The following is a 25,700-nucleotide window of genomic DNA, read 5'->3' on the forward strand; positions in this document are numbered from 1 at the left end:
ATTTGGAAATAGTAACGCAATATAACATGAAGGATCTCTCTACTTAAGCCTGAAAGATAAACGTGGAGGCCTAAATATTTTGAACTGGAGATGTTTCCTTGTAAATTTATTATAGATGTATTCTTCTTGAGAGAAATGCATATAAACTGTACATGTATACATGCACAAATATTTCTCCAGAACAATTTGCTAGAGGTGTAGGTTTCCCCATAAAGGAGTAAACTGGAGAGTCATTTTAAGCTGATGGACTTGCTAAATTTCTTGCTCCTTTTTTCTTTTTCATATTATTTGCTAGCCATAATGGAATCCTCTGGGTTTAAGCCAAAGAAAAATTGGAGAGACAAAATTAGATTTTGTAGCCTTTTTTCCCCCCGGAAATGCCTTTTTTTTCTTTTTAGTTTCTGATGAATGGCTATAATTTATTTCTTCCAAATTTAAATAAGGACTGCTGCCCTGTAGCTTTAACTAGTTTAACTAGGCAGGCAGAAGGAACTGGTTTGTTTAGGAAGCAGTGACTGAGATGCCCTGGCCAAGTTAGTGACAGAGGAGGACAGAAAGAATCCAGACCAATTTGTATGCAGTATATTTTACTCCCATGAAATAAAACACATTTTTTCATATTTGCTGAAAAGTAAAACAATAATATTGTACGAAATGTTATACACAGGGTAGGTTGTACATAGCAGTTTCAGAAACATCATTGCATCCACCAGAGAAACTATTCTAAAACTGATATTCACACATTTTTTATAACAATAATAATATGTTAGAAACATACAGTGTGGCATTTAGTATATACACTCCCTTGCTCGCAAGCGAAAAATCCTAATCGCTTCTGTATAACATGCTTTATTTTAAAGCCTAACCTTTAAAAACACTGTTGTGATATTACTGCTTTTATAAAATTAATTTGACATTTCGATATATATACATCCTTTCAGTCATTTAAATGTTAACAATGCTAAACTTAAAAAATAACAAGCTTATAGTAATGTTAAAATGTCATATCCAGTCAAACATTTGTTTGTGTATGTGTCCTTGCAACTGTTGGAAATACTTGTAGTGAAAGATGTCAGACACTGAGGACATCCCTTTGAAATCAAAGGAGCTCTCTCTTTGATTCAGTGGTTTCCTTTTCTCTATATAGCTTCTCTTTCCCTTTCTTTAGTGCCCACGACCTTCTAGCATAATTCCCAGTCTTTCAAGGGCGGAGTTGCCCCATCCGGCAAGGTCCTAGGATCCCGGCGCTGTGGGTGCGGCTCACACGGGCCGGTCCACTGCATACTGGCAAGCACTCAGGTTGGAGGCCGGGTTCTGCACGCTGGCGTAGCCGAAGCTGGAGTGCTGCTTTGCTTTCAGTCTCAGGCTGGCCAGGCTCGAGTTACACGTGTCCCTATAAACATACGGAGGAGTCGGCGGCGCGTAAGGACAGGCAGGCGTCGGCACCGCGGAATTCAGCGACGGGCTGCTCAGGTTGTTCAAGTTATTCAGGCTGTTGAGACTGGAGCCCGGGACGCCCGTCACTGCTGAGGGCACCATGCTGGACGACATGCTCATGGACGAGATAGAGTTGGGTGGGGAGAACATGCTCTGTGATGACAGGGGGTTGACGTTCATAGAGTTGAAGAAAGGGAAGCTCTTGGTGGATAGGGAGGCGGATGTAAGGCCCTTGGCGGCCCAGTTGTTGTAGGAATAGCCTGGGTACATGTCGTCGTAGGGCTGCATGAGCCCATTGAACTGCGGCCCGAAGCCATTCTTGCATAGCTCGGCCTGCTGGTTGCGCTCCCGCTTTCTCCATTTGGCCCGACGATTCTTGAACCAAACCTGGGGGCGGTTGGGGCAAGGGAGCAAACAGATGCCACAGTGCAGATTAATAAAACTTCCATCGGAGGCCAACTCCCGCCCTCCCCCGACACACACGCTAGCGCACTCACACACCCTGGCCTCGCTTCACTGCACCGCCCTGCACACCAAGCTACCAGGGCCAGCTTTCGGTTACTGGCCCGGGTCTCCACCAAGCGCAGGAGACCTGGTCTGCTCTGGCCTGCGAGCTGGGACTCGGAGCTACGCCACAAACCCCAGCCGAACGCATGGAGACCTGCAGACCGTTTGATCGCTCAGCCAGGCTTTTCTCCAGGTCCAAAAACACTTAGTGTAAAATAAACGCGGGGCAACAGGCTTTTCCAACCCTTCCCGGGGCACCTTGCAAACTTGCTTCCACTCCAAAGCCACAGACCCACGGATGAGAAAAAGGGGCTGGAAGGGCACTAGAGGACCGCTCTTTCTCCCACGCAACTCCTCCCTCCCTTCCCTGACCTCCACTGTCGTCCCCCACCCCCTGGTACATGCTCCCTTAACAGGGACTAGGCCGCCAACACTCTTTCTCGCCTAGCAAAACAACCAAATAAAGAGCAAAAGAGCACCTCTCCGTCAGCTCGTTAACTCCAGAAGCTTGGCATATTAAACTCCGGGAACCCGGAAAGGGTAGTTCTGCAGATTCCCCCTTCTTTCGCTCTGCCTCTTCTTTACCCTAAGCTCACCACAGGCCTGTCCCCCGCGCCAGACCCAGCCGGGTCGTTTGGCTTTGCAGGAGGCCGCCCAGGACGGCCGGCCCCCACCCGTGTCCGGTGGCCCAGCCGCAACCCCGCTCCCAATCCACATCGGGCCTGCCTGTCGCCCCAGACGGCGGCTTTTGTGTATTGGAGCGAGGCCTGGCCTGAGATCTCCGAGCTGACACCGGTGATGTTTCACATTACACATCTCCGCCGGGCCCAGCCGCGTAATCCGCTTTTTCTCTTTTTCCTTTCATTCTTGATTTCCTTTTTATCCCTCTTCCTCTTTGCACCCGACTGCTATAAAAAGCACGCCTCACTCCCACTTGGCTCGACAAGCAGCCGCCCTGGAAGGAGAGGCAGCTGCAAGGAGAGCCCAGCGCCGTGGCTACAAAGCACTAGGGTGGAGCTGAGGAATACGGGCGAGGTGGGAGGGCGTTTTCGAAGGATCCCAGAAAACCCATAGACTCTGTCTTTATTTTAATTACTTGCCATTTCTACCCTAGGCCATCTAAACTTTGCCCAGGCGAGAAGAGTACGTGAGAGGCCCGTTCCCCTGATGTGCAAGAGAGCTAATGAAAGACTGACCTTGCTCAAAACCACTCCGCCCAGGACCCAGCTCTGGCTCTGGACAGTTAAACTAAAACCATTTTCAACTTCTTCCCGGCATTTTATTCACCAGCATAGCCTCATGCCTTGCACAAATGCCACCCAGAGAGTGTCTTCATTCCCTCTGATTTGGGACAGCATTTTGGTCTTTATTCTTTTTAACAGTGTTGTTTTCTTCTTTTTGTTCTCTCTGCTCTAATCGGGGGCTTTATTTTTTCTACCCAGAGCACTTAACTTTTTTTTTTTTAACAGCAAAGCCTCTGGATGCCGCTTGATTTGCTTGATTCTGTTTTCTGCTTCCAGAATCCTAACAAATTTGGAATCTTCCACCGACCAGCATAAACCAGGACGTTGCTATTGGGTAATTTATTTGAGCTTATTTTTGCCAATCCATAAATTACAGATTTCCTACAAAGTTAAGGTAAGCCCTTTTTACAAAACTATGATTATAATTTAGAAGAGGGGGTGTGAGTTTCAATCTCCAGAGTTCAACTCCTGAGAGAAGATAAATAAACCAAGCTGAAAAGTCTTTCTTCTTTTTTTCTTTCTCCTTCTAAGAGGACTAGTAATTGTGTATTAAAACTTTGCTCCCGGAGATCACAAAACTAGGAAATAGGGTGTGTGGGAGAGACCTGTATGGCCGAAACAACCGTAAAGAAGGTGTAAGAAGCGCGAGCCCAGGAAAAAAGCTGGGCCAGGGCCGGCACAAAGGTTTCCCAGGGAGGGCCAACTCTTCCGTGTCTCTGGCGGGTTTTCCTTGTTAAAGACGCACAGGTTGGAGCCTGTTCGCGGCTCTTGGCCTGGTAGGGATTTTATTAGCTCTGGTCTGGCAACTGCAAGCCAGGAACACAATGTCCTGTGCATGAGATTGCCCACGCAGCCCAGCTCATGAGGTCGCGGGATGGCGGGGCAGTGAGCCGGTGCCGCTCCGGGAGCCTGAGCCAGGGAGGCAGTCCTGTCGGCCTCGGAGAGGGAACTGTAATCTCGCAACCAGGCCGCCGCGAGGCTTTCTGCCTTTGCAAAGCTGCGCCCCACCGGCGCCCTCCCAGGCGGCGCTGCCTTCCACATTCTCTTCTGGTCTACTTGGCCTGTACCTCCACAACATCCTCCCCCCATCCCTCCCAGGCTCCGTGCTGGCTCCTACCCGGACTCGGGCTTCCGTAAGGTTGGTCCACACAGCGATTTCTTCGCGTGTGGACATGTCCGGGTAGCGGTTCCTCTGGAAAGTGGCCTCCAGCTCCTGGAGCTGCTGGCTGGTAAAGTGAGTCCGCTGCCGCCTTTGCCGCTTCTTCTTGGACGGGTCCTCGGCGCCCACGTCCTCATTCTTCCCCTGCTGGCTTTTATCTTTCTCTGAAAACGAAACACACACACTTTCCCGTCAGCATGCCCACCTGCAACGCGGACGCCAACTGGACGAGCGGCATAAGCCGTGGAAGAGCTGGGCTGCCTGGCGCCGGAGGAGGGTGCGCGCGGCGGCTCCGGACCGCGAGGAGCGCTGCGCCTGTGGGGGGTGCAGGCGCGAGTGTGGGTGTCCGCGCCCCATCTCCTCCCCACCCCCAGCGCCGCACGTTTTATTTACATGTTTATCTCACTGCAGCGGCACATTCACTTTTATAGCCTGTGCTTTCAAGTATATTTATACACCTCTGTGCAGACACACCAAATCTCCTGGGACGCGCACACGCGCGCGGTTTACAGACCCCCTCCCCCCTCGCAGAAAGCTCAGATTTCGATGCGGTTTGGGAAGGCTAGGAACACATGTGGGGATTCGGTTGGGCACCCAAGTTCGCCGGCCCTTTCGAAAAAAAAAAAATAATAATGCCTCTTCGCGAAGGGCATTTCTGAGTGGTTTCAGGCAATTTCCTAACGAGTGGAGCTCCTCGGGAGCTGAAAGCCGAGAGGAAAACAGGGACAGAGGTGGGGCGGCCTCTGAAGGTCCTCGAATCAAGATGCTGGGATTTTTGTGACCCAGGAAACAGAAGGGAGGCCAGGGTACGAATAGAGAGGGCGACAGAATTGCTCGCGCCGTTAGCGCCCCAGGAGCCGGGCCGGTCGAGGGAGAACTAAAGGGATGCGGGGTAGTCAAAATTCCGGCTCCCGGAAGTTCTGCGGAGAGCCAGGCGAACGACCACTCCCACCACGCCTCCCCCAGGAGGGGCTGACTTCCTTGGGGCGACAGGGAACGGGTGGCGCAGCGCAGCTGAGCGGGAATGTCTGCAGGGCGGCGCGGCGCCTTACCTGCGGCCTCCGGGCTGGAGGTGTCGGAGATGGTGTGCACCTCCAGCCTGTGCTTGGAGGAGTCCAGGGAGCGGGGCTGACCGGGAGCCAGAACCGAAGCCATGGCTAACGGCTGGGGATGGTGACAGGAGGAGGATGAGGAGATGGCCGACAGCTTGGTCCCCGCTGCTCGGTGCTCCAAGTGAAGCGGGCCTTTCATGCAGTTCATGGACGAGGGAGCGCGCCGCTCTACCAGTCCTTGGCTACTGCCCCGCCGAGCCCCCGTAGCCGCCGCTGCCCGCTCCGGGTTGCGCTCTAGGCGCGGAGTTTCCCCGCTGCGTGCAGAGCCAGGGGACGCAACCCCCGCCGAGTTCTCAAGCCAAGCTGCCCCCGTCTCCTCCGGAAGGCTCAAGCGAAAAAGTCCGGAGACGGAAAGTCAGCGAGCAAACGAAGACATGGGATGTGGGCAGAAGGGCACCACTCGGAGCGTCTTTAGGGAGCAGGCTTCCAAGCTCCAAAGCGAAACAAAAGTGGGCAAAGACCCCCTTCTTCTCTCCCTCCCTCCCCCAGGAACCCCTCCAATAAGGAAAGCTAACGCCGACCGCGCTCTGCCCGCCCCCCCACGCGGCAGCCCTGACAGAGAAGTGTCAAGAGTGACAGGGACAGGTAGCTGATATTAGATCCCCTGCGGCGGCGGCAGCCGCTGCAGCAACGACGCGGCCCTCTGAGCGCACCCTCCGCAACGCGCACACGCACACCCCTCGGGCGGTCGAACAGAAGCCGGGCCTCGCCCCACCTCAGCTCCAGGCACCCAGGCGAGCGACGGACCAGATCTGCGGCTCCGCGCTTCCCTGTTGGCCTAACATCTTAAAACCAGAGGCGGGCTTCCTGGTGCCGAGACGTCACTCCGCCGCGGCCCTCCCCAGCCCTCTCCGCCTCCGCCTCCTCCCAGACCCTTCTCCGGGCGCGAGTGACGTGGCTCTGCACCAATCAGGACGCCCCGAGCCGCGGTGGAGGGACTGTCCTGCCTGCACCTATCAGCAGTGCGGGGCCGGTCTACTGCCTCGCCGTGCCCACTGGATCTACACAGGCACGCTCCCGGGAATTCCGCTCCTGCCCAGCCCAAGGCGATCCGGCTTTTAGTACGAACCCAAAGGTGAAGAGATGAGGCTAGGAGTCGAAGGCTTGGGAGAAGTGAGTGGAAAGGTCAAGAAGAAAGGTACAAGGATCAACAAGACACCCACTCTTTTTGTCTCACTACATCCATTTCCAATCCCCCACCCATATAAAAAGGAGACATGCTACTTAAAACTAGAAAATTTGAAAAACAGCAACAAATCACTTATCCGATCTTAAATTTTCCAAACAGCCTGTCAAGTGAATGCTGCGCTAATCTGAAGAAGCTTTACTTTAATTGCAAAGAAGACAGAGCCCTGAAAAGGCAGGCTAATAAATTAGAAATCGAGAAGCAAATGGACCCGTCAAAAGAAAATTACCTTGACTTTAAACGAACAACTGTTTGGTGGTTCACTCTGGATTTATACAAGAATAAAAAGTCGCCTCAGATCACGTTCTCTGTGATGCTTATTAGTCCCCAGACAGAAAACACACAATAGAATAGAAACCCTAACCCAGCGTTTTCAGAATGCTGAAAGCTTATCCATTCTACTTAACGTTGATTAAGACACATATCCTAGATCTTTCAAATTCCTTGTACACTGTATTAAGCTCGTCCTAACCCGAGAGAGCCACGCTTTAAATTCGACTCTGTTGTTTACTGTATTATCAATCAGATTCAAATCCATAAAGCCTGTAGAATCAAAAACCTTGAGCTAATTATATATGAAATATGCCTTAATGAATTTCCATACAATTAAGAATTTGCCCGGGCTACGTTGAATCCAGCATTTGGAGCGAGGGGGGATCAGATAGAGATGAACACGTGAAGTCTTACTAAAATAAAAAATAGGGGGGGGGGGGGTGGTCAGCTACGGAGAGGGAGAGGAGAATGGGAACGGAGGGGAGTGCAGTGAGGATGCGCATGCATCACTGGGACAGACGAGACTCGTTCAAAAAAAAAAAAAAAAAAAAAAAAAAAAAAAATTGCAAATAACAATTTCAAGGATAATTTTTAACAGTCATTTTCTTTTCCCAGTGAGCTCAAGGCTGTCTTGAGCCGTTAAAGTCCAAGCAGGCAGAAGGGGTGTGTGTGGGCTAAGGGCGAAAAGCCTAGAACTGCGCTCAACTAGGAAAAGCAAAGCCTTATTTATTTATATAAAACCAAAATAATCACCTTTGGAGACATCAACTCTTTATAGCAGTGTTTCCAAGTAAATTTAATTTCCAAAGAAATTAAAGAAAGAAATCCAAACATATTCAAAATAATTTTTGAAAGTCCTTTTGTCCCCCAGCATAGGTCAGCTGGAGAGGACAAACTAATCTCCTCTGGGTTTCTGCATGGGCGATTGTTTTACTATGGAGTTAGTGTTATCATCTCTGAATGTGTATTTGTTTGACATTACAGTCAATGATTTGCAATGCCAGCATGAAGTATCTTTAAAACACTCCCTCCTTGTCCTTGTCACAAGATTGGGAAACTTATTCAGTGTGGAACAAAGTGGATGAAGCAGACTACAAATATATTTGCAACTTATGTGTCTCTCCTTTGCCCTGACCACCCCCAAACCCTATCTGCAACTCCTCCCCATTTTAAACTTGCAGTCCAAAGACCCAAATGAGAATTGCTTCTCAGTCTTTCTTCACCAGTATCATCCCACTTTAAGAATAACTTAGCTGCATGGGAGGAATTTCTTCATAGTAAGCTTTAAATCAGCATTTCTGCTTTTAAACTTTTATTCCACTTTACCCCATTCCACACATACAGACACCTGCTCAGAGTGGAACACATCCTCATGTGACAGGTCTGCATTAGCTGAGGCTCATACATCCAGCTATATTAGGTCCTGCAATCTTATCACTAAATTATACACATTACACCAGCAGCCTGTTGGTAAAGAAGGTTAAATTAATTTACATTCTGCTCATTATCTGGTGCTTAAATGGCGCATTTTATCCCTGAGATTTGGCGGAGAATCTCCTTCTCAGACCCCACAGCGTTTCACTGAAGACAATGCTCTTACATTTGTAGTGGTTTTTAATCTGATAAGACTCTAATTTGCTTAAGTCTTTTAAATAAGGGTTTTAAATGTTTCTAGCCGTTTTCTTATTGAATTTCCTCTAATTCCCCCAAGATCATAAAGTATATGTGTAAAGTAAATATTTCCTCCCATTGCACTGCCAGCCGATGACCTATAACTAAGTCAATAAGAATCCAGCTCTTTTCTGCTGAATGTGTTTACTAATCATATTCCAGTTTCTTCTTTTAAACCTCAGAATAGCTGTGGTCGCCACAATACCATGCCCCTTAAAGCTTCATTTAATGAAGGGACTCCATCACATTAAAGAATGAAAAAAATCTCCACTGTAGTTAGTATACACAGCCCCTCATTCCTTGTTTTTCAAGATTCAAACCCCAGAGCTGCAAATATTTTTGAAAGCTTGGGTGTTAATGCCTTATTTTAGAAAGCTGAGAAGCCCCACAGAGCCATATAGATTTCTAAACCCATCTCTCATAAACCCACAGAATTTTGATTTAAGCTCTGGTGGCTCCACTCTACTGATGGAACATTCATCACGACAAATACACATGTATGAAGGACCTCAATCAGCCTCCAAAGTGGTTGAAAAACCCAAGGGCACGTGACTGCACCTCATAGTGCCAATGTGTGTGAGATGTTGGAAGCACTGGGGATCAGCAGCAGCCTAGATGCCTGAAAAGATAAGGAGTCCTAACTTGTGTGGACCCATTGAAGTCAAGTGGTGAATAAAGACAATTATCTAGAGAATTCAGATTAAAGTAAAAGCAAAACCATATCTATTTGTATATATATATTCACATCCATTTTATATTACACACACACACACACACACACACACACACACACACACTGGCTCTGTAAACAACTGACTCAAAGTGAGGATTTTCTTTGCATTTTTCCAGCAGGAGTTTCAACATTCTCCTAATCTCCTAATCACTTTACACACTCACAGCAGCGGCGATTGGGTGACATTCTTCTCAGGCCCCCTGTGTGGCAGGACACCAACATGATAAGTCTGCGTGGGGAAAAAGAGGTATGAGGTGGGAACTAAGAAACACTGTCCAGTGAAAACTCTGTGGCATGGTGGTGGTTGATTTTGGAGATTTAATGTACATAAGACTTGTGGGTGCACAGGCATAGGCAGCATAGATGAGAAAGGGGCCAGAAGACAATAAATCTTATGCATTTTGTGATTCCAGCACTACTGTGACCTCTGGCTAAGTTCTTCTTAACTGGTTTTAGAAATTACTATGAGTTCAGCCTCTAAGACAGAAGTTGCCAATATGGAGAACATCGGTGGGATCCTTGTAGGAAAACTGGAGGTGCTGCATGGCTTATGCGGGGCAAAGAAGGAAAGCCCAGTGCCGGCGTGAGGTTTCGAGTCTGGGAGACATCAGGGGTTGTCTCGATTGGGGTTTCTTGCTTATTCTTTCAAAGAAAGACCCTAGAGGAGGGAAATGTGTGACATGGGGTCAGCCGTGTTTTGTGCTGGTATTTGCCACCGATTACCGGTCTTAAAGTCTTATTTAATTTCACACTCTTCAGTGTTAGTTGCGCAAAGTCCCTCTGGCCATGGCAGTGAGCGGTTGGGCTGTGCCGCCAAACTCTCCGTATCAATCTGGCCTGGGACTCAACCAAGTGATCTCTGACTTTCGGAAAGAGTCTGTCTTCAGAGTTCACCCGAATGATGGCTTAATTAGACATCTCCCTGAGCTGTCAAGCCTTAGACGGGTGGGAGTCCTGCCCGGCCCAAGCTAGCTCAAGGACAAGGCCCGCCTGGACTCAGCTTGGAGCCATGTGATGGGCGTGAGTGTGTGAGCTCCTGGGAAGGCGCAGAGGTCAGATGGAGACCTTGCACCCTGCCCGAGAAGTGCCCCACCCCCTCCACTATCTGGCTTTTCTTTGCATACAAACCAAGCGGAAAACAGTCCACTACCCACCACCCCTCATAGCCATGGAGCCAAATAACCCAGAAATTAAAAGCTTCACTGTAGCTGTCCTTTTCCCCATTTCCTAAATGGAATTTAAAAAGCTCTGGCTCATCAAAAGGGGAAGATCATTTTCTGAATCGGAAGTCTGTAGATATATTGAGCAACAGCCACCCTCTCTGGGTCCCTGCAAATGGTACCCATTTTTCCATCCCACAGCTCTAGCTGCTCAACCATTTGAGATTTGGGGTAACTAGCTGGGGGAACAGTGTTCAGATGACAGTGGGAGTTACCACCTCACAGTGGCCTGGGGAAGAGAAAGAGATTAGAGGAGGGGGCATTTGCTAAAATCACTCAACGAGCATGCTGTTAATGCTTCCTCACATTTGCATGTTACCGCCAGTTTTCCTAGGTGTCTCTGAGTCTCCAGAAAGCAACTACTTGCTGAACTAAGTAAAATAAGGAGCATGGTATAGCACATGTGTTGGGAGAAGGGGAAGGGAGGGTGGAATAAGAAATCGAGCATAGATATCCAGGTCAGGAAAGAAGGAAGTGGCAAGGGGCTAAATGAAGTCCCCCCCCTTTTTAAACAGCAGTTGGATTAAACACTCATCTGTCTTCCTCTTTTTCTCTTTTCTTCCCTCTCCAGCTCATGTCCATCTCCCTTTTCTATTTCTTTTGCTCTCCCTTCTTTCTGTTTTCTCTCTCCCAGACATGCTGGTAGCTAACATTCAGCATTAGTTGTCATGGTGACCATAAATCACATAAATCCAAAAATACCCACCTATAATCTGAGATGAAGCTTTTATTTCCCTAGCGAAATAATATTTTAAAAGCTGTCAGCTGACAAAAAAAAAAAAAAAGGGAACCCACCTCATTGTAGTAACCCAAGTAATATATTACTTCTACAGGTTTAAATCAAAATGTCAGCCTGTTAAAAACCTGCTGGTAGAGTCTTGGACACTCTTCCCGTCAGATCCTCACAAAGAAGTTGACTCTGTCATTCCTGTTCGCTCTTTAACATACACACACAATTCTGTATGCTCTCTCCCTTTCTATTAATTTCTTCCTCCCCTACCAACTACTTTAGTTCTCAAAGACTCTACGCATTGGATTCTAAAAGAAAGGAATCTCCTCCTGGATCAGAAAAGAGCCTCATTGGTTGCTGAAGTGAAAGTTGTGGGGGTTAGGGGGAAAGGTTATTAGGACCATAATGGCGGTGGTGGTAGGAGGTCATCCTAGAGGAGTTAAGAAGAAAAAAAATGCAGGGAGAAGGACTGGAGGTGGAAAGACAGAGTAACAGAAAACTGAGCTGGGTGGTCAGGTGGTGTGGTGAAGTCTAGTCCCGAAATGATAGGTATATATTCTCCCACTCCTGCCTTTTTCTCCTCTGAGAGAAAAGTTTCCTAGTCAGAGACCCTGGGGGGTAGGAGGCGGGCAAACGCCGCTGCAGTTGGGCCTTTTGTCTTCTACCTTGGGCTTGTTGTCTTTTGCCTATCTTGGATTACAGGGTATTCGTCTAGATGAAGAGCCATTAATTACCCATTCAGTCAATATTAGGAAGACGACAAAGCTTTTTACATAGGATTAAGAAGACATCAGATTGTTCCATTAGTATATTCCTGCTCACGAATAAGCTTTCGTTATACATTTCCTTTTCCCCCGAGCCGCTCTAACAACTGCTGCATATATTAGCAGCGGGCGGTGCGGAATAACAGCCGAACCAGCCTTAAGAAACTTTGTGTACCGAGTCAGCAGCGAGGAACGCGACCTGTAAAGACCACCTTTGCGGGTAGGGATCCGCAGGGACTGACTACTTTCGGCCAATTGGTACAATTTCCCCTGGTGGTGAAAAACCACAAAGCGGTGGGGCACCTTTCAAGTGAGCTGCAGATTTGACTGGGGCGGGGGGAGGGGAGAATGGGATGGCGGAGGTCCGGCTGAGGAAAGAAAATGGAAAACTCTCCTTAGCCCTATTTCGTTGCTTCTTCCTCAAGTCTCATGCCCCCTTCGGCAAGCACATGTCCCTTCCACGCTAGCCACAGTTAGAGTTCTCCACCTTTCTCTACACATCCCCTTCTTTCTGACAAGGCTTAGGACCTTGGTCACTACCCCACGCACCACCATTTTGCGTTTTGCTAGAGACGGTCTGGGCTGATCTGGCTGGTGTCCATGTTAGGATTAAAATCGCTTCATAACGGCGAGGAAAACTGTATTTTTGCTTTCGGGGGTACATTAGGAGTCCACGTAGTATATGCTCCGCAAACATTCGCTGATTGAATGAGAGGCGCGGGGGCGGGGCGGCGGAGAGGGGTCTGCGGCCGCCAAGGCCGGCCAGGGTTAACCCAGGTCCTTCGAAGAAGGCTGGGACCGAGCTGCCGCTTGTGACGGTGTGTGTCGCGGCTGGGGGTGCCACAACGGGCCATGGAGCCCACCTCCCAGAGGAAGTCTGTCCACACCAGAGACTTGGGTCGAACACTTTCAGCTCATCCACTGGGCCATAGCTATTTAACAATTAATGCGTTCCTTGGGGAGGTCGGGGGAAGTACCAAAGCCAGGCGTCAGGTCCAAAGGGGCTGCAGTGCAGTCCGATTTCAGCACCGAACCCAGAGCCGCCGCCATGAAACTTTCTGAGCCAGTGACAGGGGAGGGTCAGTGCGTCCTCCTCCTGAAGGTGAAGACCATTTTATGAGTTCCACAAGATGAAGGCACCTTTCAGGACCCCCAAAGCAAGAAAAGCCAAAGAAAGGTCTCTTTGCTCTAGGGGGTCGTTCTCAGCTGGCTTCTACACCATCTTCTGCTAGCTGCGTCCACCCTCTCTCAAACCTATGGATTTTAGGGGTCTCCAGTCGCTCTCGTGCTACCCCCGTTTCCAGGTTCTATCCAGGCTGGGCATCCGCCCAATGGATACCAAAGGGAATGGGACTCACTAGGGAAGGAAGGCACAGCCTGGACTGCTTAGAGGTGGACTCTGCCTATACAGAACGTTTAGTCTTTAACGAGGACATGGTATTTTTGGGGGGCGCGGGGGGCAGAGGCGGAGAGGGTAGCGTAATAGACTATCACGGCCCTTTGAAGAAGTCATACGTCATTGTGAACTTTTTTCTCTTTAAAAGCAAAGAAAAACTTTAAAAAAATACAGGAAATAAATCCTTTTGTTTTACAAGCAGGCTGTGGCCAGGACTTTGGATATTCCATAAGTTAACTTAAAATCAGGGAAGGATAGGTGCTCTATCCTTCAGCAGTGCTGTAGCTTTGCCCACTTATGTGTGATTTTTTTTTGTCTTGTCTACTAGTTCCTTAAAAGCCAATTAAATCAAGATTTTCAGCATTTCTTCCCATTTACATGCCTTTTCTTAATTAATGGCATTAAACGTGTTTAGGCAGCAATTTTTCTTTTCAGTCCAAAAGTAGAAAACAGACATATTGAGTGTAGGGGAAGAGCCTTTCACGTGCACTAAAACAATGCGGGCCTAAAAGTAATGGTTAAGAAAGCAATCGTTCATTATTTCTAGTTCTTTATTTGCTAGTTATCAAAAGCGAACGACCAGGGGCGCCTGCCCGGCTTGTGACCGGCGCAAGCAGGACTCCTCCCCTCTTAGCCGTTTCCTGCTCACCTACGAGGACCCCATCCCACCGTAGGCTTCTCCACCTGTCCTCAGAATGCATTCCCCATGTCTAGGAAACCCGGCGTGGGGACTGGGGAAGGAGGAGACATTTTGCGTCTCTCTGGCTCCCAGCACAATAAGAAATGTCAGCCTCGGCTTGGCGACTGCGAGCCCGCCCGGCGCGAAGCGAGATTGGGGAGCTCCTCTAGTCTGGCCGGAGCCACGGCTGAGCCCGCACAAAGCATTCTCCCCAGAAGTCATCGCTGCTCTTGATTTTTAACAATATCCCAAACATACTACGGTCTAATAATTTATTTTTACTACCGATTATCAAACAGAAGAAGAATTTAACACAATCTAAATGACAGAAATCACGCGACGTTATCTCTGCATTGCCCCCATTTAACCCCACGGGGTTAATCCCAGACAAGTGAGCGTTTAACTGGCCCAGCAGGGCGACTGTCGGTGTAGTGCAGTGTCCGGGCGTGAAGCACCGGGTCGCTTTAGACGCTTCATTTCAACAAATGATCATTTTCTCTCAGATTCACGGGGAAACTCCAATGCAAGACCTTTGTTTTCTTCTTAGTAATAAGGTTTGTTTTTTTGACCGGGGTCCCAAATCGGCCCCCTCCATCCCATATTACATTTGTATTCTTACACTTTAATCCGGAAAGAGGGGGTTGGGGCCGAGGGCTGTGGGGGGGCTTTATCTGCTCACATTATCAAAGGTCAACAGCCTCCTAAGGCTAGGCACTTATTTACTACGGAGCCAGCAAAACAGAGGAACAGTAAATTTGAGGGTTTTTTTTTTTCATGTATTTGAAAAGAAAGGCATCTTCCCCCCTGCATCCCTTACACACACACACACACACACACACACACCCCTACAGAACAAGTTTCAATTCAGGAAAGGCCTGTGGCGTAGGTTGGAGACTTTTTAACTTTTTACGTAAGCCTGTAGACCTCCTCTGGCAAGTCCCTCGACTCCTCCAGAGTGAAACCAGCCAATCAAGCAACGACATCGCCAAAACCCAAGGCCTGGCAACCAGTAGTACTTCAGGCAGGTTCGCGTCGACAGGGGCAAACCTCCATTCTACCCTGGGCTGCTAAGCACAGTGGCTGCCCTCCAGCTCTTCAGGGATGTTGTCGGCCCCCCGCCCCTCCCCCAACCAGCCAAAGCAAACCTTCGCCAACTCAAGTTTCCCGTGCTTGCCTCCCGCGATGAACCGCGCACCCACAAGTCTGGGTGGGGCGTGGCTGAGAGCCTGAGGGATTGAGTGGGCCCTGGTGGTGCTGCGCGCAGTGGGAGATGACGAGCAACAGAGGTCGCTGTTGGACCACTTTTCCACGCCAGCCAACACGCCGAGGTTTGCTGGAGCGTGCGCAGGGATTCAGACCACAGGGAGCGAGCGAGAGGGAGAGGTGTTGGGTCTCAGGAGAGCAGTATAATTTGGGGAAAGGAATTAACGTCCCTGGGACGGCTGCTTCCCGTCCCACCCAGAGGCCCAGTGTCTAAGTTCAAGCAGCAGGCGAGCCAGGTCTGGCGGCCTCCCCTCCTTGCGCTTCGCCCGAGGCCCAGAGTCCCGGAGGCGGGTGCCCAGCGCGCGGCCTGCGCTTCCCTCCCGGCCTTACCATTGGCGCCAGGATGCTGCCGCGGGAAGAACTTGCTGCTGGCTGCCTCTTTTCGGCTCTCAGGAGAGTCCGTGAACTCGACCTTTTTGATTTCGGAGTCTTTGGAGAAGAGACATTCAACGGCCGCCGGCTGCACGCCTGGGCCACGCGCGCGCCCGCCCCACGTGCGGAGAGAGGCGCCCCGGACCGCGGCCGAAAGGAGCCGGGGACGGGAGGAGGGGGAGGGGCGAGGCAGGCCGGAGGAGAAAGAGGGACAAAGAGCAAAGACCCAGTTAGAGGAAAGAGCGGACGGCAGCCCCGTCTCCCGGACCCTCTGGCAACCCGGGGCAGGATGGCGTACTCTTTCTGCGCCTCCCGGTTGCCCGCGGTTCCAGCTGGGAGGAGTAGGCTGGGGGGCTTCTGTACACAGCGCGCCGCTGCTTCCTAGTCCACCGCCCCGCCACAGGGAGAGGCCACTGGCGATTTGGTTCTGATTTCCTTCCTGTCCAGGCTGGCCCCTCGGGAAAGCGCCCCTCGCTGGGGCCTCGCCGCAGGGCCAGTGCCCTCTTGCCGCCCTCACGTGGCGCGGCCTCCCTTCCGATGACCCGGGCACGAGAAGGGGGCTCTTACCTAATTGCACACACGCCGACACCAGTTTGCGGCAGTTGGTCTCCATTCCCCGTTATCTGCAAAACAGAAGAGAAGGAAGGCTGTAAGAAGCGGCGGCCGTCGAGTGCGCAGGGCTCAGATGAGACTACATTACTCGCTGTTAGGCGCCCACTGTGTGCTAGGTTTCAGGCGTGTTTTTCCGACCTGACAGCCTCTGGCTGTGCAGCAGCGTCTCCAGCCTAGCCTCGGGCCCAGAACATCTAGATATTTATCAAGAGGGGATCTCCCTCCAGAGTTGCGCAAAAGGGCCCAGAGGTTAGAGGACTATAAAGCCACAGTGTGCTGGGGAGGCTGTGGACCTACTTTCAAGAATCTCGGTGCCGGGGTTAAGAACTCATTTGAACGCAATGGCAGGGGGAGTGGGTGGGTGGAGAGGAGTTTTCTCTTTGGGAAGCTGTATGCAAAGACCACCCTTCAGTGCTTGTCCATTAGTTGGAGCTAGGTAAACATTTGTAGAACATCAGAGCCAACGTGCCCCTGTCCTAGACAGCAGTTTCCCTCGGTTTTCTGTAATTCTGAAACGAACGGGCTCTTTGCCTAGGGTGTTCCAGGAGCGAGCTGACTTCGGGCCTCTCATCCATCAGGAGCCACTTTTCCATATTTAGCCACACTTTCTCCTAGAGATACTAACCCGGCCATTTATTTACCCTAAAGTATGATTTAAGATCGCAGAGGAGAGACACCAGGTGGACTGAGCGAGACTGAGAGCAGGGCAAACGTTCTTGGAGGGTTTACTGCCCGCCAAGGACGGAGAAATAGCTCTGGTATAACTGCTACCCAGTTCTCCCCCTTTCGCTCCCGGGCAAGCCAAATCTTTTTCACGTTTTCAACCACAACGCAGCGAGCCAAGCATTTAACGCGCTCCCCCTTCTCTGCCACAGGCAAGCCGGGAGAGGTGGGTCTCGAGGAGCTCCACCGGGTGGGTAGAAGAGCCGCGGTTGCTTTAAAGACAGAAGAAAAGAAGGTCCAGGGCTCCCTAGGCCCCTTCGATCTCAGCGCCTGCCTCTCTCCACGCTAACCAGGGTACGCCGGCCCACTTCGCGCGGGTGCGGGGATCGGGGTGGGAGCAAGCGTTGTCCGGTTGGCGGAGGCACAGAGGCGGGACAGGGAGCTGCCGGCCTGCTTCTGGCCTGAGTAGCGTTTCCCTGCGTCTCGGCCTCTCCTGAAGGGAGCTGGGCCCTGGGGAGCCTCTGGCCAAGGTCGCTGCCTACAGGAGGGGCTGCCCGGCGCTGTGGCGTGGGGATCCAGGGTGGGGACCGCCAGGCGGTTCCCCCACCCGCTAGCAAGAACGCGGGCGGGGACTCTGCAGATTCGATCCTTGTGGGCCCGTGGGCCCAGAAGTAGCAGTTTGGCGGCTCCAGATTTAGTGATTCTGCAGTAAAATCACAGGATTAGTCCCTGATTGAGATGTCTGTTCGTGAGATATTACAAAATTCATTATCACAGCTTTCTACTAACTCGATATGAAGTAACACAGATGGGATTTTATTAGTCCAGACTTCAAATGTTTACTTATGATAATTTCAGAGGAAATTTGCATGTCATCATCCTTTTGATAATCTTTTTTTTTATATGTCTGAACTGGCTGCATTATTAGCTGGTAGCCGGAGCACTGCAGATGGTAACTGCAAATAGTTTTTATTTATTTATTTTTTTAAAGAATGAAATATACAAAAGAAAAAGATTGCGTTGCTCGGTGTAAAGTCAGTCAATTATTACACATTCTTCCCCCCACTCCCCTGTGCTTCGGTGCTGAAGACCAAACAAAGCAATACAAAACAAATCTTCAAGAACTCATAGAGCTCCACTCTAAGGACTGAAAAGAAGGTCAAGGCGTGTTCCTTAGCTCACTCCTACATGTCCTTGTGACTTGGAGATTTATTTTGCAGTCAAAATGAGCCTTGAGACCTGCCTTTTTATGCTTCATTTAATGACCAGGCCTACTAGAAGAACTGAGTCTAAATAACTGGTGAAGATAATTTTTTAAAAAGAGACCTCCAATTCCCGCCTGCTGATCCTTAAATTTGCCCTATCAAGACAAGTCGTCTGTGAGAAATTTGGCTGCCAGACTTCGGGACTGGCTTCAGTGACTAATCTCACAAATTGAGATGGGAGACTTTTCCTGATGGGAGGTAGTTCTCACCCCCGAAGTTCATGTTCTGGTTGGAATGTATATGCCAATGACTCTTGTTTTGGCCAATTTGGGTTTTATATTGTGAGCACGCAAAAAGCACTACACTGCTAATGGAGGACGCGGAACCATGGCAAAGCAGGCAGGCAAGCCCTAAGAAATAAAACAATTTGCTTCAAAATAATTTCTGATGACTACCGCAAGAATGAAAGTGAAGGAAAAATACAGTTCGAATAATCCCAAATCCTTTCACATTTCCCCCCTTTTCATACACTTTGTTACCCCATAACAAAATCTTTAATGGAAAGTTTAAAAATAAACAGCACAGGAACATGTGTTTTAAATGAACTAAATTGCGAAATTAGCCAGTAAATTAATTTATAGTAAGTAATTATTTAAGGAAATTAAAATACTGCTCAGTTCAGTTCTGTATATTACCATGTGTATGCGTTCTTTATAACCAATTAATATAAGTGCTTTAGGAATATTTGAAGACAAGCACGCTTAACTTAAGGAACAAAGCACCTAAATAATTTAAGTGTAATTTTGCTGAGTTAAAGTAAAATATTCCACAAATGAAGTGGCTATTTAATTTTTTAGGGAAAGTTTGATTATTGAAATGTTGTATGCTCATGTTACATCAACAAAAATCTTCAATTTATTTTGCTTATGTGCTTTGTTTTCTTGATATTATTGGTATTTGAATTTTAGATGGATTTCTGCCAAAATGATATTTTGTGTGATAAAAGCATCTTTAGTTTTGATTGATGGACTAAAAGAAATGCAAGGAAATTTCTATAAATCACATTAATTTTTCATAAAAATATTTTAGAATGTATGAATTCTGATATTTAAATTTATAATAGTAAAAGTTTTTTCCGTTTAGTAAGACGATACTCACACAAAAGAAAATCACACCACCTTATGATAGTTTGATTTCTAAATTGCTTAAGAAAGTAAAGTGGCTAAACTGGAAAAGAGGAACATATTTCTGAGGTTTAGAATCGAAAATTTTTTTCTTAATCTCCAGTTGGAAAATAGTTCTCTGCATCCATTTAAAATGTATCTCCTGAAGTGCCAGATTGGAGTTGACTGGTGATCAATTTATAAAGGAGTTACAATCCAAAGAAATGGTGCGATCTTGGCATCCAGGCCTGGCTCCCAGGTAATTCGCTTGGGCCTGAGAGGTCACTAACTGCCAGTTAAGATGGAATCTTTTTCTTTTTTTTTTTTTTTCCAATGGATAACAATGGGAAAGGGGCTAATCTTCCAGTAGCTGAAACTTTGTACCCAGCCCTTTATCTTGAGAATGCTAATCCTTGGCCCGAGGATTTGTTCCTGTAGTGTTGGCACCGAGATTTAAGGGAAGATACCTCGTTTTAAATGCCAGCCATGGTCTGGCTTCCCACTCGACTTCAGCACCCTGTAGATTGTTAGTGTCTGTGGCGGGGGACGAAAGGAACAGGGCTTTGCAAGGTCTGTTTGCCAACTGCGTTACCTTGGGCGAAACGCAGCCCCCAAAGCCACAAATCACCTACGGTGAAGATTCTCCGAAGTGGAACAAATTTCCAGACTCGCATTATCTCACATCCCTGCGGGATAGATGGCCTCCACTTACCGGCTACCGGGAGAGAGCTGCTGTCTCCGCGTCCCACTGCTTCCCGGGGCGATTTTCAGCGAGCCGAGGCTCCGGCTGCACGGCAAGCGCCCGAAAGCCGGGCCTGAGAGGACTGCAGGGCTCCTGAGGATGCCAAGTTCCGAAGGAGTCCACGGGTGCACAGGGGCCTCCGAAATCTAGCCGCCACTGGCAGTTTCTTTCTGCTCCTCTCCAGCTTTCTCGCTCGGTCTCGCACTCTCTCTCCCCTCCCTCCCTCTCATCCCTCTCTCTTCCCTCTGCTCCTACTCCGTGTGGGGAGTGACGTGACGTCAGCAGAGATTCCACCAAACTCCACTGCACAGTGGCGCGCGGGCGGCCGGCCGAGTCCGGCTGCGCGGCTGGCGATCCAGGAGCGAGCACAGCGCCCGGGCGAGCGCCGGGGGGAGCGAGAAGGGGCGACGAGAAACGAGGCAGGGGAGGGAAGCAGAGGCCAGCGGGCCGAAGAGTCGGGAGCCAGAGCCGGGAGAGCGAAAGGAGAGGGGACCGGGCGGGGCACTTAGGAGCCAACCGAGGAGCAGGAGCACGGACTCCCACTGTGGAAAGGAGGACCAGAAGGGAGGATGGGATGGAAGAGAAGAAAAAGGAAACTGCGCCAACCCGGCAGGCCTAATAACTCAGAGGGGGAGCGCCAGGGCAGCGGGGAGACAGAAATGTACTTTTGGGGAGCAAATCAGGACGGGCTGGGAGGAAGCGACAGGGAAAGTGGCCCAAGAGACGGAACAAAGGACAATGTTCATGGGGTTGTTTGGGACGAGGCGTGTGGAGTGTGGGTGTGAGCGTGCGTGCGTGACCTTCTTTTAGGCCTGCAGAGTTGAGGAAAGAGGTCACAGCAAAGAGGGACTGCGGAGGGAGGAAAGTGAGAGACCGATAGAGGGCGGGAGTGGAGGTGGGCGCGGTGGGGATGGGAGAGGATGAGTGAGGAGAAATCTGGAAGAATGGAGTGAGCTAGTGGGAGAGGGTGGGAGAACCACAGCCCGGAGCGAACGAGCTAGGCTTGTCAGCTGGGGAAGGCAGGGACGCTGGGCCCAGCTTAGCTGGGACACCGCGCCCGAGGTCAAGGCGGGTGGGCCAGGCACGCTGAGAGTGTCGGCGCACAGGTGGGCAAGGCCACGCACTGACCAGTGTTCACGAAGGGTTTGCGCTGGACAAGGCTGAGACGCTCATAGAGTCTAGAATTTCCTCTGCTGTACCTACAGTCAACAAGTTCACCCTGGGTCACGGATATCTCATTTTTTAAAATGACGAGGTTAAGGTTCCTGGCGAGGATGGTATTAAATTGCACGGGATGGAAGTGGGGGTGGGGGAGAGAGTTTCCCTCACGTCCACATTTGCTCCTGTAAAGCAAAGAGTACGTGAAATTACAGGGGATATTCTCACTCGAAAAGTGTGCCTTACTTCTGAACCCTGATTTTCTGATTTCTTGACTTGAGCAGAGATGTGCATTTTGGTAGTGAGCAGCATATCTTGGCTCTGTCCTGCCTTTGAGTGGAAGGACTATAAATATAATTCTCCTGGAGGACCAGGTGTGAAGGCTTCTGCCAGGCATATGGGACAATGTTTTTTCAATCTCAAGGGCATCCTGTTAATGTATGTTTTTGGAAAGTATTGGAACACAGCCATTGCTCCTGGATTCGGATTTTCCCACCAATATTAATTCCTGCTTGAGAGCAAAACTCAGGCCCGCTATTAAAAAGACATCTCTTTGGTCCCTAATTGAGAATAAAGTTCCCTCTAAAAGTTGTATTGCTCTTCCTAAATCGATATAACAATACCCGCAATTTTAGAAATATATAATGACTCGGGAGAATGTGCGTAAAATAGATACATTTTAAAAAGCCTGGTGCTTAAAACTAACCCTAGTCACTATATAGGTGCTGGGCTTTCCCTACTTTTGGGGGCTGTCTGGAACATGTTATGTGTTTTCTTGAATTACTCCTTGTTTTGAATTCATTTGAGTTAGCAGTAAAAACAGGCAAACAAACTTGCTCAATTTGTTTTGAGTGCTAAATCCCTTCACTTTGAAATAGCTAACAGTCGACAGATGGACTCATTTTATGGAAAGGGTTAGCTTCTTCAGCCACGAAGAAAACTGATTAGAGATCTACATTTTAAGCCATTTCTAACCTCCACGTAACATCCGTGAAACTCAAACTTTCTCTCTTTACCCAGTGGAAACTCAAAGCAGTGTTATTTAAGGGGAGAGAAATGAGGGGGAAAATGCCCACGTGCTTTTTAATTGTATTTCCTCTCTGACTCTGAGAATTTCTATTTTTGGTTTTTGAAATCTCGCAGAGGCAAGAAAATCAAATTTCTTCAACAAGTCCCACAACTGAACTCTAGTTACAGGACACCGGAAAATGCAGTCCGAGAAAGACATTTTCACCTCTGCCCATCGACGGTTTTTGCAGCCTCCCCATTCCTCTGAGTAATGGGCTAATATAATCCTCTCTTTTTTTCTTTTCATTTTGTAGAGATTAAGAGGCGCTCGTAGCAGAACGGCCTCGCCTTCAGCTGGTGGCGAGGATAGGCAATCTCATGGAAAATTTGGAAGAGAATGAGAAAACCAAAGACAGAAAGATTCAGAGATCCGCGGAGAGACACAGGGAGAGGGAAGGGAGTTGCGCTGAAAAGACGCACAGATACGCGCGTGCAACTCCCTCCCCTCTTTCGGGTTTCAGAGGTTTGCAAACCAGGGCTGGGAGGAAGGGGCTCGGGAAGCTCACGTTCCTCTCGCCCCCCTTCTGTCTGGAGTCTAGCCCGCCAGGGGCTGGTTAACCCCAGTCCCGGCCGCCGCAGACACTGCGCTGAGCTTTTGGGTCCTCGCCTCGCCCAGCGCCAGTGCAGCTGAAGTGAGCAGCTGGTGGGAAATGCAAATGGCTCCTGGAGAAATAGAAGATACAGAATGATTCTCATTCCCTCCTCGAGTGTGTGGAAGGAGCTGGACATACGTTTCACGCTCCTAATCCTTCTTTTACATTTTTAGTCATACTCCTATTAAACAACTAATTAATGCCCAGAATCACCAGGGAATACATTAGGCATGCAATCATAGAAGCAGGGTGCTGGGGGGCTACAAACCACCGAGCTGATTTAAGACGTGGATTTCAGGTTTTTCCCTTGTCAAAGCAGTAAAGGAAGAGTGGGCCTTGGCGACTGTATTTAGATTCCGATTACTTCAAATTAGAAGGGGGTGGAGGGAGCGTCCAAGCAAAGCAAGTAATTCTCTGCCCTGCAGATGTAAACAAGATTGTAGCATCAAAGGTACTAGCTCCTTTAGGGCCAGCTCGCCTGGACTGGGAGCCTGGGGAGGGGAGACACTAACCTTACGTATCTGTGAATTTCAAGGATGTTACATTTTTACATAAACAACTCCAGTGCGGATTCTCTGGTAATCCCTGGGAGTAATACCCCCATTCTAGAATATTAAAACTTTTTTCCTCAAAGCATATATCCTTTTTATTTCCTCAAAATTTTGAACTATGTCTAAAGATAATAGTCTTCCAGTAAACTAGAGCATTGGACCATTTCCTTCACCCTTTCCTACAGATATTTCGATGATCTGATTTTAATGTGTGGGGGGCACAGGGAATTAAATACAGCCCATAAAACTAAGCTTAGGTGAAACAGTGCTGGCTAAGTGGGTTCAGATAATTTTTAATGAGAATCTTAATTACACTCCTCCCCCCAATATGTTGAGGCAAGTGACAGAACTGTTAGAACGGTAATCAAATTGGAAAGCTCAGGGAGAACAACAATTTCGTGATCAAAGTGGGGCAAAACCGTGGACAAATATGGGGTGACCTCCGCCAACTCCCTCTCACCCAAGAGTCAGGATTTGGGAAAGGTACAGTATTTTTTCAGAGCCCGCTGTGACGGGCTGTGTGCTACCATTTACTTTCTTCACTCTGGATTATGCTCTCAACCCTGGCAAGCAATTTCCCCAGCTCCTTATCTGACAACAAGCGAGTATGTAAATACCAATGGCTAGCGATGTTTAACTGCCTCAAACGTTATTGATTTGTTGGCTGTTCTAAATTGTCTTCCTAGTCCAGGTCTTGTTTCCGAATTGTCTGTTCTAGAGGTTTGATCCATGCCTCCGATGCTACAATACAATAATTGTTTTTTTAAAAAAGGCATTTAAGATGAACCAATTGATTTGCATATAAATTAAAATTACTATGCGTTGCCGATTCCGGTGTTTTATAATCATTTCGAAATTAGTACTTAACCACTTGAGCTAAAAGAATATATAAATATCTGTATTGACTCACTAATGAATTACCCAATTAAAACGTCCGGGAAATGCTGGGCGCTGGAAAGATTGTTAAATCAAGACATATTACAGGAGGGATATGAAGATTAGAAAGGTAACAGACCAATATCTCGCACTCAAAACGGAGTTTCCGGTGATTCCCAGCTTTAATTTTGGAGCAGGGGTCTTTCTCCTCTGTTGTTAAAAAGATTTTGTGCTTGTTTGTGAGTGCATTCAAGTGGAAGGAACGCTCCCACGGCTACGGTGGCTCAGGCCCTTTGCTCGGACCGGGACCTTACAGTTCTAACCCAGGAGCATTAAACTCTGGAAGACTCCGGGCCAGCCCTGGAGGTGCGTGGCCCCGCAAGCCGCCAGGCCAAGCTTCCTTTTTCTGTCTGCCCATCCGGCAGGCTGGGCGAGCTATGGCAGTGAGCTTTCCGCGCAATCGGAGAGCTGGAACCAGAGCCGACATTTAATAGATATGCTAACTGAGCACTTACCTTCGTCCTGAGAATAGGAATAAAAGGTAGCTCTTCTTAAGAGAGGCGGTGCAAAGGCACGCTATAGGATTTCAGAAAAGGCTGGCGGAGGGAAATCTGTAGCCTGGGGGCTAGTCAACATCCCCTTTCATTTCAAGCACTTATTGATTTGCTGTTGTCATCTTTGGCGACGCAGAAGGACACTTGAAAGAATTTCTGATGGGGCTCTGATCTGAGAAAGGAGGTGACCTGCCCAGGCTCCCACCAAATTCTTAATTACCACATCAACTGCTTTTTTTTTTATCCCCCACCCGACCTCCTTCCCCCATTGCAACTGAGTTTGCTTATTCTTAACCTTTTAATTATTCAGAAACTGCCTTACCTCTCAGTGGCTTCCCTTCTGCAGCAGTTTTCTATTCGAACGTTTTCCCCCCTTTCCGTGGTAGGGCCTGTATATTGATCCCTCTGACCTTTGGCACATCTGGGCCCTTCGAAATCTCTCAATCTTTTCAGATTTGAGGATGGAAGGCTCCACCCTCTCCACTGTGTGCACACACTCCGAGATAGGAAAACTTACACAGACTGCCTTCAAACCCAGGGGATCTAACAGATGTTCCCTTTCCAGTTCGTCTCTTGAAATCTGAAATGCCTGCCTGATTCCAACTTGGATACCACCCTCTCTTGCCCTTCCTTTTTCAAAGCAGTTTGGACGTGTGTGCAAGTGTGCCCAGAACATCTCCACCCATATTCTTTACCAAACTGTAAATAAAGAAGAACTAATGAAGTAGATTGGCATATAGATTGCATCAAGAACCAGAATCCCCAGTTT

At 48.8% G+C, this 25,700-nt stretch overlaps 1 protein-coding gene across 6 annotated transcripts; it reads right to left on the bottom strand.

Annotated features, from left to right (window-relative positions):
* Positions 1-570: 570 nt before the first annotated feature.
* PITX2 (paired like homeodomain 2) lies at positions 571-25,457 on the bottom strand. 6 transcript variants are annotated; one of them, XM_030798010.1, is made up of 6 exons: positions 25,254-25,457; positions 20,102-21,474; positions 16,314-16,369; positions 15,705-15,842; positions 4,306-4,511; positions 571-1,824 (listed from the first exon to the last, which is right to left on the bottom strand). In XM_030798010.1, the coding sequence occupies exons 3-6, from the start codon at positions 16,357-16,359 to the stop codon at positions 1,261-1,263; spliced, it is 954 nt and encodes a 317-aa protein (XP_030653870.1). In that variant the 5' UTR covers positions 16,360-16,369; positions 20,102-21,474; positions 25,254-25,457; the 3' UTR covers positions 571-1,260. The 6 variants fall into 6 exon arrangements, with proteins under 6 accessions (XP_030653870.1, XP_030653871.1, XP_012358207.1 ...); XM_030798011.1 differs by lacking the exon at positions 20,102-21,474; XM_012502753.1 differs by lacking the exon at positions 15,705-15,842.
* Between the last annotated feature and the right edge of the window lie 243 nt (positions 25,458-25,700).

This window comes from Nomascus leucogenys, chromosome 18 (genome assembly GCF_006542625.1).
Source record: "Nomascus leucogenys isolate Asia chromosome 18, Asia_NLE_v1, whole genome shotgun sequence".
NCBI classification, from domain to species: Eukaryota; Metazoa; Chordata; class Mammalia; order Primates; family Hylobatidae; genus Nomascus; species Nomascus leucogenys.

What these genes read in the sequence shown, in the direction of transcription:
- PITX2 (XM_003269346.2), bottom strand. Translation starts at nt 5,607, where the DNA reads ATGAACTGCATGAAAGGCCCGCTTCACTTGGAGCACCGAGCAGCGGGG. An exon ending in CTCCAGCCCGGAGGCCGCAG is followed by an intron (nt 4,512 to 5,399) that starts GTAAGGCGCCGC and finishes TTTCGTTTTCAG; the next exon opens with AGAAAGATAAAAGCCAGCAG. An exon ending in TTACGGAAGCCCGAGTCCGG is followed by an intron (nt 1,825 to 4,305) that starts GTAGGAGCCAGC and finishes AACCGCCCCCAG; the next exon opens with GTTTGGTTCAAGAATCGTCG.